We start from the raw sequence: 13699 nt of genomic DNA, 5'->3' as shown, positions 1-13699 counted from the left end.
TGCCATGGTCTCTCTGCCTTCTGGTCGCTGGCCGCCGGAGATGCTGCTGAGGAGGGGCTGGGGAGTGTCAGATCACACTGAGCCACGAAGAACTGGAGCACAGGCTGCAAAATGCTGTCCTGTGCTCCTTTAGTGTAGTATTCGTGGTGGTTTTGTGAGGGACTCAGAACAACCACCCCTGTCGCCCCCCCATCCCCCTCCCCTTATAATCCGGCCTGCGGACGATGAATGTGCATCATTATCGCCATCGGCTGTGCATGCAGCTCAATTTGGACTTATTGTCCAAAACTGCAGGCACAGCCCGGCCATGGCATGATGTCACTGTATGATATCGCTTGCGATATCATACAGTGTGTATGTGTATGCACTATATCGGCGGACCGGGAGGGGAAACACTATGCTATATCGCTCATGGAGCGTGTCACATAGTGTGTACGGACCTTTAAAAGTAACCTAAGATGTCTGACGGTCATGCAGTTGATCTGATGCTGCAGCTGATCAGAGAAACTTACTTAAGATGCTTCCTGCTGCTTTATCATAATTTTGCACAGCCATTGCGTACAAAGATGCAGCCATTGGCGTTTCTATAATGGGTGCAATGGGTGCGGTGCACATGGGCCCCTGGGTCCAGGGGGGCCCACTCTGCACCCATTTTAATACTTACCTTTCCAGAGTCCAGTGCCAGGAGCTGCGATCGCGGTGGAAATCGCATGCGCAGTAGCCAAATTGGTCTCCGGATCATGGTGGGCACTATGTTTCCGGAGTCCTGCGCATGCGCAGTAGTCTACGGCACTGTACAGAGGAGGGGGCCCACCCGGAGGTGCACACGGGCCCCCTCCTGTGTAGAAACGCCCCTGGATGCAGCGGTTGTGCTATAAAGTAGCATCCACTTCCAAATCAGCCCTTATATTCTAAATATGGGACTCAGCAGCTTTCAGGCTGGGTGATTAGGTAGACACTGTTGGAAACCACTGCAAATTACTCCCACCTCACTAATTCAAATACTGTACTAAATACAAAGCTAGTCAGTGCTCTGTCAGCCCATTCTTTTCACCAGTATAGAGGTCAGAGAGTGCTGATGGATAGCAAGAGTCACTGCTGTCTGATTATACAGAGTTTTACAATCCTCATTAGACAATTTTATTTAGGATTTCAAAATATATTGAAATTTAGTACAACCCTCCCCTGTCTGTTTTTAGGTGTGTAATCTGTTACTACGTGATGTTATTGTTAATCTGTCCAGTATTTTGTCACCTTCACTTTTCAGTGTTTGTGTACTGTAACAAACATGTGTAACATTGTAATGTTTCCTTCTCAGGTGACAATCTCCAGACAGCGGTCACTGTCGCTAAAAAGTCTGGGATGATAAATGAAGGCAGCTCTGTTATTCTGGTAGACGCCGAGGAGCCCAGTGACTCGAAATTAGCCTCTATCACATGGACTCTTGTGCACGGGGTGAAACCAAAGAGTGTTGATAATGTGGTAAGTGGTATTGTTTATAGAATATACTGTAAGACAGGGGCGGCCAGACTTTTGGAGTCGGTGATCTACTGTGAAAGCTAAAAAGCTTTTGTGATCTACCCAGGAGGAATAATAGCGCGCGCCATAGGCGCGCATGCAAAAAAAGGGTGTGGCATAGCAAAAAGTGGGCGTGGTATAACAAAAAGTGGGCATGGTATAACAAAAAAAAAAGGGACGTAGCCTTGCTGCGCAGAGTGTAATGACTGCCGCACACGAAATAACACATTGGCCCCCACAGGTAAAAACCTCAAACACATATGCCCCCACAGTGCCAGATACACATGCCCCCACAGTGCCATGTGCCCACAGTGCCAGATATGCCCCCACAGTGCCAGATACAGATATGCCCCCACAGTGCCATGTGCCCACAGTGCCAGATATGCCCCCACAGTGCCAGATTACAGATATGCCCCCACAGTGCCAGATATGCCCCCACAGTGCCAGATATGCCCTCACAGTGCCATGTGCCCACAGTGCCAGATATGCCCCCACAGTGCCAGATACAGATATGCCTCCACAGCGCCAGATTACAGATATGCCCCCACAGTGCCATGTGCCAGCAGAGCCAGATATGCCCCCAGTGCCACATATGACCCCACAGTGCCAGATATACCCCCACAGTGCCAGATTACAGATATGCCCCCACAGCGCCAGATTACAGATATGCCCCCACAGTGCCAGATATGCCCCCACAGTGCCATGTGCCTGCAGAGCCAGATATGCCCCAGTGCCACATATGACCCCACAGTGCCAGATATGCCCCCACAGTGCCATGTGCCCACAGTGCCAGATATGCCCACAGAGCCACATATGACCCCACAGTGCCAGATATGCCCTCACAGTGCCATGTGCCCACAGTGCCACATATGACCCCACAGTGTCAGATATGCCCCCACAGTGCCATGTGCCCACAGTGCCAGATATGCCCTCACAGTGCCATGTGCCCACAGTGCCAGATATGCCCCCACAGTGCCAGATACAGATATGCCCCCACAGCGCCAGATACAGATATGCCCCCACAGCGCCAGATTACAGATATGCCCCCACAGTGCCATGTGCCCGCAGAGCCAGATATGCCCCCAGTGCCAGATATGACCCCACAGTGCCAGATATGCCCCCACAGTGCCAGATTACAGATATGCCCCCACAGTGCCAGATTACAGATATGCCCCCACAGTGCCAGATATGCCCCCACAGTGCCATGTGCCCACAGTGCCAGATATGCCCTCACAGTGCCATGTGCCCACAGTGCCAGATATGCCCCCACAGTGCCAGATACAGATATGCCCCCACAGCGCCAGATACAGATATGCCCCCACAGCGCCAGATTACAGATATGCCCCCACAGTGCCAGATATGCCCCCACAGTGCCATGTGCCCGCAGAGCCAGATATGCCCCCAGTGCCACATATGACCCCACAGTGCCAGATATGCCCCCACTGAGCTATGTGCCCACAATGCCAGATATGCCCCCATAGAAGAGCTCACCGTTGGTGTGTGGAGAGCGCAGCGCGCGCTTCTCCTGTCTGCCGCTCTGCCTCCTCAGTCTGATCTCCGGCGGTGACGGCAGCGTGTATGGCTCAAATCAGGTGCCGGTCCGCAAGCTCTCATTGGCTAACGAACCGGCACCTGATTTGAGCTATACACTCGGCCGTCACTGCGCAGACCAGACTGAGGAGGCAGAGCGGCAGGCAGGAGAGGCGCGGCTTCGGGTGACTGGGCGGTGGATCGCGATCGACTGGTCGCATGCGATCGACTGTTTGGCCACCCCTGTACTGGTGTGTCTGCTTTTACATGGAGACACTGTGCTGCAGCACTGGAACAAATATACTGTATTGTGGGGCAGATGTAGTAAGTCTTGGAGAGTGATACGGTAGAGAGATAAAGTACCAGCAAATCAGCTTCTGTCATTTTTCAAACACTGCCTTTAAAATGGCAGTTAGGAGCTGGTACTTTCTCTCCTAGGCTTAGTATACCTACCCCATGTGTGTCTTATTAGAATAGTATGCACTGTTTAAACTGCAGTTCATATTCTGAAACTATTGTGAAATAACAATGAAAATATGCTGAGGCTACCAGCATGTAAATAATGAAAATGGTCTTATGGACCAATGTGTGACCCACATAAGTATATCACTTATTTACTCATCTAAAGGGTTAATCTTTATTACCCAGCCTGCTGCTATTACAGCCTGATTATATACTGTATGCTGTGCGGAGGAGCTGAAATTGATATACTAATTACAGTACATGCAACATTGTGTCAAACCAAAGAAATACAGGTTGACACTTGAAAAATTGGAATTGTTACTACCTGAGTCAGAAGGAAAAAATAACAAATGAACACGAATACTTGTATACAGTATTTTCATCTGAAATGTTTTGACATATATTTTTGTGACCTATTCAAACATAAGTTACACATTATTTTCACACTTTTTTTTTTTTGCTAGAATTTAATAAATAGAATAATTAGGACAAATTAAATAAATATCTTAGATCACAAGTATTCATTTCTCTCATTAGAAAGATTGTAACTACCTTAAGGAATTTATGGTGACAAGACCAGTATTACTGGGTGATATTATTGAGTCACTAAAACTGTGGTGGCTATATAACCAGTTATCTGGATATTTTACGTTCAATTACAGGTTGAGTATCCCTTATCCAAATATTCCGAAATACGGAATATTCCGAAATACGGACTTTTTTGCGTGACAGTGAGATAGTGAAAACTTTGTTTTTTAATGACTCAATGTACACAAACTTTGTTTAATACACACAGTTATTAAAAATATTGTATTAAATGACCCTCAGGCTGTGTGTATAAGGTGTATATGAAACATAAATGAATTGTGTGAATGTAGACACACTTTGTTTATTGCTCAAAGTTACAAAAAATATTGGCTAAAATTACATTCAGGCTGTGTGTATAAGGTGTATATGTAACATAAATGCATTCTGTGGTTAGATTTAAGTCCCATTACCATGGTATCTCATTATGGTATGCAATTATTCCAAAATACGGAAAAATCCGATATCCAAAATACCTCCGGTCCCAAGCATTTTGGATAAGGGAGACTCAACCTGTAATAGATGTGACACTAGCAGTGACATACATCTGATAGGGGTTCTATGAATCCTTAATACTGCAGTGTCTACTCTAAGTGAATCTAACAAAGTGCTTTAATTGACACTGGTGGGAAGGATTTGCTGACTTGATTTTTGGTGAATTGCCTTTTTTGTGTGAAAAAGATGGGATTTTGCTAATCGTGGATTTACTAAAGATGAATGAAAGTTGCATGTTAAATGCGACTTCGCACTCCAAATCATGGCAAATCCCCATCAGTACAAACTAGAGATGTGCACCGGACACTTTTGTGTTTTGGATCTGGATCTCCGTTCGTGTTTTTGGATCTGGATTGGTCTTGCCAAAACCACCCTTTCGGGTTCTGGATCTGGATTTAAAAAAAACCCAAAACATAAAATCAGCTAAAATCACAGAATTTTTTGTTGTTGTTGTTCCTACAGTAGTATTAACCTCAATAACATGTCATGGATGTTATGGCTGCAATTGATATTATCGCCCTTGTGTGTATAAGACCTTGTAAACCACAACGTCGAGCTCCCTGGTTCGACAACAGTGTTAGTAAGCTCAAGAAAAGGGGGCGTAGACTGGAAAGACGATGGAGGAAGACTAACCTAGTGGATGACAAAATAAAACTAATAAAGCATAATGCAGAATATCAATCGACAATCACCCATAAGAAATCACAGTTCCTGTAAAATGAGATCACGGCAGCAAACAATAGGCCAGCTCAACTTTTCTGCACAGTGGAGATGCTTTGCAAGCCAGCATGCCTGCAGACTGATGAAACCCTCTCCCAGGCAAGAGTAACGAGTTTGCAAACTTCTTCGCAGATAAAATATCCACCATCTGGGCTGGAATCTCCACAGTGCCATCAAAGGAGTGCCAAACTACAAAGCCTGCCAATATAAGCCACCTGCCTTCATGGACCAGCTTTAACCCAGTGGATGTAAAGGACACTGCTGAAATTGCTCGGATTTTGTGTCCCACCACCTGTGATCTGGACCCGGCCTCAACCAAGCTTCTAATAGGTTGCATGGATATAATTGGTCCTGTCTTGTCTTTGCAAAAATTGTTCAATGCTCTTTGCAGACAGGCATTTTTCCTGGACCCCTAAAGGAAGCAATTGTTAGACCTCTTTAGATTTAGATCCTGACTGCATGACCAACTGCAGACCGGTAATAAACCTTCCTTTTCTAGGAAAGGTTATTGAGAAAGTGGTTGCAAATCAACTGGAAACCCGCCTTACAACCCATGATATTTATGATCCATTCCAATCAGGATTCAGGAGAAGACATAGCACTGTAACAGCCCTGGTGTGTGTGTTAAATGATCTTCTGATTGCAAGAGACAGAGGTGACTGTTCAGTATTAATCCTTCTGGATCTCTCTGCAGCATTTGATACCATGGACTATAGGCTTCTGATTGAGCGACTGATACATTTTTGTGGACTGGATGGCACAGTCCTAAGCTGGTTCACATAATTTCTCACTGGCAGGTCACAGAGTATTGTCTGGCGTATACTCATCACCATCAGTGCCATTGCGATGTGTTGTCCCAAAAGGTTCTATACTATCCCCCATGCTTTTTACAGAATACATACTCCCGCTGGGTGAAATAATCAGGTGCCATGGCCATGTCTACCACTGCTATGCAGATGAACACAACTGTACTTGTCCTTTGCTCCGGGCACTGATAACCCAATAGCAACCCTAAATGGCTGTCTAGCTGAGCTCCAGGAGTTTGATGAGTGCCAGTTGGTTGTGACTAAACCCGGATAAAACAGGAGTCCTTATGATAGGACCGCAACACAAAAGGACAAGACTGCAGCATAGCCAATCAACTGGACTTACACTCATGGATTTAGAATTACAAACCACTGATCGTGTGCGAAATCTTGGCATTATCCTGGATGGTGGCTTGACACTTACACATCCGATATCAGCCACAATCAAATCCTCTGTCACAATCCTGACTAAAATCATATCATTTGGTGACTCACTCTGCCATCTGTCCTATAACCTGCATGTTTTCTGCTGGCTGGGATAAACAGCTCACCAGTATTATGAGTTCTCTGTGTGCTAAGCTCTCTCTCTGCTAACGAGTGCATCTATATTGATTAACCTTCTGTGTGAATTTAGAACTCAGCAAGTCTCTGCATGGTGTGCCTGCATAACAATCATTGAGGATTATCATGCTGTCCTATACTTCCGTGCCAGCATCCACAAATCCAGTGGTTACCAGATATACCTTCCTGTGCTCTCAGGACCTGTGGCTATTATTGCCCGTCTATGCACACACCATGCCTGAGTTCCCTCCAAAACCAGTTATGGATGTCGCCATTTCAGTTCCTGGTAAGCTGATCTTCTAGGGTCCAATCTGGATTCACTTCCACATCATGTGAGCCGCTCATCCACTCAGCTGTAAGCACTGGGTATAAGTTCCAGGTCTCAAGCGCTAGCAAGCTGCCAGTGCTTTGGTGTCTCTCAGCCTGGAGTGAGCTCCAGAATCTCCTGCTGGTAATAGACTATGTGCAAGTTATCATTCCCCGCACTGCCTGACTACCTGGATGATTTAAAGGGCCATCGGTGCCACTATATCCCGGCAGCTCCAGATTCACTGGAAGCCCTCCAGTGAACCAGAGGGACAGTCCTATATCCCTAGCGGACTTAGAGAATTTGCTGGTTCTTGCTAGCTTCCAGTTCTCCGCTGCGCAAGGTAGCGCACCATAGTATCCGGAGAACCTGCCACTACTGTATTGTCTACAACATTGCAGTATCCATTGTGCAGAACCACTGCATAACAGCTACTGGGAAACCAGCAGTGCCAACACTCATTGCGCTACCTCAGCTGCCCAGCATCTGGAAACCTGTGTTGCTGACATCCTCATCTTTGGTTACAAGTATTTCTGATGTCCTCAGCTTCTGCTAAAAACATTGCAGGCGTCCTTGGCTTCGGTTACAACAGTGACGTGCGGTGAGGTCATTGGCTGGGGAGGCACTGATATATATTTTATATATATATATATATATATATATATATATATATATATATATATATATATAGTGTTTGAAGTGGAAATTTTGAGGTGGGGGTATGCAACAGTTAAGGATGCAAGTATGTGCGCGCCGAAGGCGCACACGCTCCAGAAAAGGGGGCGTGGTCACCCAATAGGTGGCGTGTCCAGTGTAGTAGAACCCCTTATACTATCTAGTACTGGTGCCCCTTTTACCTTGTAGCACACGGTAGGAGCCGAAATTCACATTATAGCATATGGTACGAGCCGAAATTCACATTGTAGCACACTGAATGAGCCGACATTTACATTGTAGCACACTGAAAGAGCCGAAATTCACATTATAGCACACTGAATGAGCCGAAATTCACATTGTAGCACACTGAATGAGCCGAAAGTCACATTGTAGCACACTGAATGAGCCGAAAGTCACATTGTAGCACACTGAATGAGCCGACATTCACATTGTAGCACACTGAATGAGCCGAAATTCACATTGTGGCACACTGAATGAGCCGAAATTCACATTGTAGCACACTGAATGAGCCGACATTCACATTGTAGCACACTGAATGAGCCGACATTCACATTGTAGCACACTGAATGAGCCGACATTCACATTGTAGCACACTGACTGAGCCGACATTCACATTGTAGCACACTGACTGAGCCGACATTCACATTGTAGCACAATGAATGAGCCGACATTCACATTGTAGCACACTGAACGAGCCGAAATTCACATTATAGCACACTGAATGAGCCGAAATTCACATTATAGCACACTGAACGAGCCGAAATTCACATTGTAGCACACTGAATGAGCTGAAATTGTGATAGCAGGGAGAGCCAGAGTGACGACAGGGAGAGCCAGAGTGACGACAGGGAGAGAGAGTGACGACAGTGACAGCAGGGAGAGAGAGTGACAGCAGGGAGAGAGAGAGAGTGACGATAGTGACAGCAGGGAGAGAGAGTGACGATAGTGACAGCAGGGAGAGAGAGTGACGACAGTGACAGCAGGGAGAGAGAGTGACAGCAGGGAGAGAGTGACGATAGTGACAGCAGGGAGAGAGACGACAGTGACAGCAGGGAGAGAGAGAGAGAGTGACAACAGTGACAGCAGGGAGAGAGATTGACGACAGGGAGAGAGTGACGATAGTGACAGCAGGGAGAGAGACGACAGTGACAGCAGGGAGAGAGAGAGAGTGACAACAGTGACAGCAGGGAGAGAGATTGACGACAGGGAGAGAGAGTGTGACAGTAGGGACAGTAACGACAGGGAAAGAGGGTGACAGCAGGTGAACATTACCTGACTCATTTGTTGCGGCTGGTGGCGGTGAGTGGCTGGCGGCGGTGAGCGGCTGTGCGCTCTACACAGCCACCGGCCGTCAAGCAGGGGCTTCTGTCTGAGAGAGGGCGGAGGAGGAGAGCACCGGGCGCCGCTCAATTCACGCTGGGTCTGTGGCTTCCCACCGCTGTCGCCGTGCACATTAGCCAGCGTTTGGGCCAGCGGGGGACATGGAACACACTTTAGCTAGTAGGGGGAGGGGGGTACATGGCACACACACATTAGCTAGTAGGGGGAGTGGGGGACATGGAACACACACATTAGCTAGTAGGGGGAGGGGGGACATGGAACACACACATTAGCTAGTAGGGGGAGGGGGGACATGGCACACACACATTAGCTAGTAGGGGGAGGGGGGGACATGGAACACACACATTAGCTAGTAGGGGGAGGGGGGGACATGCCACACACACATTAGCTAGTAGGGGGAGGGGGGACATGGCACACACACAGTAGCTAGTAGGGGGAGGGGGGGACATGGAACACACACATTAGCTAGTAGGGGGTGGGGGGGGCATGCCACACACACATTAGCTAGTAGGGGGAGGGGGGGGACATGGAAAACACTTTACTTAGATTACAGTAGGAAGATCTGCCGTTCCGCTCTCCCCTTCCTCCCTGTACCGCTGCTGCTGCACTCACTGTCTTCAGGCTCTGCCTGTGTGTGACAGGCGCCGGACCAGCAGCGGCAGCAACAGCAAGGACACTGTGAGTAAGGAGGCAGGGAGGGGGAGCTGCACTTAATGAAGTCAGCCCCGCATGGACTCCTGGGCATCCCGGCGCCGCCGCAGCTGGAGCAGTATGACTGGTCCCGGCGCCGCTTCTCCCGGCCGCGTCTATGTGATTGGACCAGCGGATCCAGCACTGGATCCGCTGTCCAATCACAGGTGCCTCGCTAGCAGGGGCGTGCTTTCCCTGCCAGCGAGGCACTTGTATAAGTGCCGCATTCTAGTCTTTTTGTGATGGGCTTTTCCAGCCCAGCGCATGGCCCCGCCCCCCCCGCTTTGTCCCGTTATCACTAGCTACGGGAGGCACTAGCTGTCAGTGCCTCCCAAACGTATTAGATGGGCTAAAATGATTAAATTAATATAAAGAGGGTACAATACATATGACACAGAATATGTGTCTTATGTATCTTCTTTCTATTATTTTAATCATAATGACAGGGGAGACACTGCCTCCCCTGCCTCCCCTGACTGCACGTCCCTGGGTTACAAGTATTGCTGACATCCTCAGCTTCTGCTACAAGCATGGCCGATGTCCTCGGCTTCGGTTACAAGTATTGCTGACGTCCTCAGCTTCTGCTACAAGCATTGCTGACATTCTCTGCTTCGTGTACAAGTATCGCTGACATCCTCAGCTTCGTCTTCAAGTACTTCTGTTGTCCTCAGCCTCGTCGACAGCTATCACACTGGTTCCAGCCAGTGATCTGTGACTTTCCTGCATTGCTGATCCTCTCAGCATTCCATCAACTCACAAGTTCTAGGTGACAACCCAGCTACCCATTGCACTGGTGGCTTCCACCACCAGTGTTCCAGTACCCATAGTTGGTCACCTTTCCCATAAAGTATACTGCCTGACTGCCATGTCTGGATGAGCGGATCATTCACTAAGCCAGGCTGATTCTGTCCACTGCGCTCAAGACCAAACTCAGTGTCCAGTACTAGTCCAGGTTCACAAATGACCTCAGCCATGACATCCTCATTCTTTCACCTAAGGAACATAGCCAGAATCAAGCACTTAATTCCCACAGATGATCTGCCAAAATCATACATGCATTTATATCATCTCGATTAGACTACTGTAATGCCTCTACCTTGGTCTCCCAGCAAAAGAATTGCACTGCTTACAGCTGGTGCAAAACACAGCTGCCAGACTGTTAACCAACCAGCCCCGCTGAAGCCACATAACACCCATCCTCTACTCCCTTCACTGGCTGCCTGTAAGATGACTTATCATCTTCAAGATTGGATTACTGAGTTTTAAAGCACTACATGACCAGGGCCCAAGGTACCTGAAGCAGCTTCTGATCCCATACTGCCCCACTCGATTACTGCGATCTATAGATGAAGGACTATGAGCAGTACCTAGAATCTACCGTAATTCATCTGGGGGTCGAGCTTTTAGTCATGCGCCTCAGACTCTATGGAACTCACTTCCCCACACAGTGCGAGAGGCCCCAACTATAGAATCAATACTTTCCTGTTTACTCAAGCATTTCCATAATGTCCCTTTAGTATCTACATGCTTTTGTATTTTATGAAAAGCTGTTTTGTACTTCATTATTTTCTGTACTATATTATGCTATGTATCTGTTAAGTGCCTTGAGTCCTATTAGAGAAAGAACGCTATATAAATAAAATTATTATTATTATTATTAACATTCATTTCCAGTCTATTCTGAACACCTCACAATATTGTTTTTAGGCCAAAACGTTGCACCGAGGTAGCTTGGTGACTAAGCTAAGCGACACAAGTTGGCGACACATACACCTGGCCAAACTAGGAGTGATACTTCAGTGGCAGACAGTATGGCAGTTATAAAAACTAGGCCCCAAAGAGCACATAATGCAAAGAAGAAAAAAAAAGGTGCAAGATGGAATTGTCCTTGGGCCCTCCCACCCACCTTTATGTTGTTTAAACAGGACATGCACAGTTTAATAAACCTATCATTTCAGCGACTGGTGGTCCCCCTGGAAAAAGCTCTCTAAATTCTCCGAATTATAGCTAGCTACAAACATACCACCTCCATATTTGATGACTTTTCACATTATGAGAAGAGGCAAGAGGAAGAGGACAGTGTGAAGAAGGTGATTAACAATTAGAGAGGCACACGCAATCAGGAACAACACAAAGGCTTTCACCTCAACTCCTATCTTAGTATGGAACAGAAAGGACTTTAACCAAGCAACTGTACACGTATAATTAGCACATTACTGGACAAACTGAAAAACTAGGAGCCAAAGCCTTCCGAATTTGTACCCCCTTCTCAATTTTCAGGGATTACGATAATCTCGGATTTAATGCTAGGATGCAAAAAACCTGTTTTATACCATAGGATCAAGATTGGATATTTTCCCCTCCACTGAGTCTGGAGACTTATTTTGTGAAAATATTGTGGGTTTCTTTTTTTCCATTTTTTTTATTGCATTTTTATTTACATATTTTGTGGCAGATGTCTTATTTTCATTTTTCACAGCTCCCAGTTACACGCATGGAGCATACCTGTGTGTCCCAGTTACACACATGTGATCATACCTGTGTGTCCCAGTTACACACAAGTGAGCATACCTGTGTCTCTTGTTTATATTATTCATATTTCATTTTTAAATAAAGCAGCCCCTTAGATGTTTTAGCAGCCCCTCGTGAGCCCCTAACCCCGGATTGGGAAAGTTGTGTTCGGGTGGGTATGGTACAGTGCTAAGCAGGACTGTGCAGTGATTTTTTTTGTTATTCAGCCCTGCTCTAGTGGAGCTTACTATTCTAGTCGAAACGCATTTCATATTACAAGTAGGACTGTGGGAGGAAGCAATGCTTACCTTTGTGTTACCAGCATGCCTTAACCTGGCAAGCTAGACAGCTTCCTGACTGTAAGCCACCATGAGACTCCATACTGGGCCCTTATTGAGTGTTTGTGGCTCACAGGAGCTCCTGACCCATCTAGTGCTGCAGTGCAATAGAAAGCTGATGCAAAGCAAGATCACTAAAACTCTGTTCTTCTAACACCGCAAGGTCTTGCGATAACCCTTTGCAGCCCTTACATTGTACAATTATTAAGGAGAAAACATTTACAAAATAAAGGAAAAGAACCCTGTATAACAAATGTGCATCTTGTAAATAATCCCAAAATGTGAAACATTAATAAATCAAAATTAAGGGTTGACTATTTGGAGCCATTCATTTGCGTCCCTAACATAAAATTATTGAGAACAACCTTTCTCTAATGCTGGGTACACAGTGCACACTAGAAGATATATCTACTAGAGATGAGCGGGTTCAGACAGGGCACCCCTGAAATTATATGGCAAACATATAGACATATGTGTGTTTGGGAAATCTAGTTTTCTCTGGCAGTTGCCAGAGAAAATGAAGTAGGAGATGTTGCCATGTCATGTTCTGCTGAATTATGATTCTGTCTCTTCTGAGTCTGACTTACTTTGGCCACAAATGTGGTCTCTCCCCACTTTATTGGGAAACACTTCGTCATACTTGGAATTTCCATTTCCACCTTTGCGGCTATATGTTTTCACAAATCTGGTTGTGATGTTGAATCTTGTTTCATATTCTGCCCTAGGCTTTAGTTTAAACCTAGGATCAAGTACAGCAGCACCCCTTGAATTATACGGCAGTGCCTCTGGACTTATACAGCATAGGCAGCACCCCTGGAGAATTACACAGCACAGCAGACAGGCAACAGCACCCCTGGACTTAAGAGGCAGTGGGGCAGCATCTCTGGACTGATGGGGCAGAGGGGTAGCATCCCATATAGGGCAGCACCCCTGGAATGATGTGTCAGACAAAGAAAAGACGTGCAAGATGGAATTGTCCGTGGGCCCTCCCACCCACCCTTATGTTATATAAACAGGACATGCACACTTTAACAAGCCAATCATTTCAGTGACGGGGTCTGCCACAGGACTGTGGCTGAAATTATTGGTTTGTTTGGGCCCCAACCAAAAAAGAAGCAATTAATCTCTCCTTGCACAAACTGGTTCTACGGAGGCAA

The 13699-nt window shown here is 46.6% G+C and overlaps 1 protein-coding gene across 1 annotated transcript in view; it reads left to right on the top strand.

Annotated features, from left to right (window-relative positions):
• Window positions 1-13699, top strand: part of LOC134909487 (probable cation-transporting ATPase 13A4) — a 230513-nt gene that overhangs the window by 162725 nt on the left and 54089 nt on the right. Inside the window, exon 19 of the mRNA XM_063916411.1 lies at window positions 1319-1482. Within this exon, the coding sequence (XP_063772481.1) occupies window positions 1319-1482 (164 nt within the window). The remainder of the gene's footprint in view (window positions 1-1318; window positions 1483-13699) is intronic.

The sequence above is a fragment of the Pseudophryne corroboree genome, chromosome 4, assembly GCF_028390025.1.
Source record: "Pseudophryne corroboree isolate aPseCor3 chromosome 4, aPseCor3.hap2, whole genome shotgun sequence".
NCBI classification, from domain to species: Eukaryota; Metazoa; Chordata; class Amphibia; order Anura; family Myobatrachidae; genus Pseudophryne; species Pseudophryne corroboree.
Note: the sequence above shows the minus strand (reverse complement) of the source record. Positions and strands in the feature narration are given on the sequence as shown.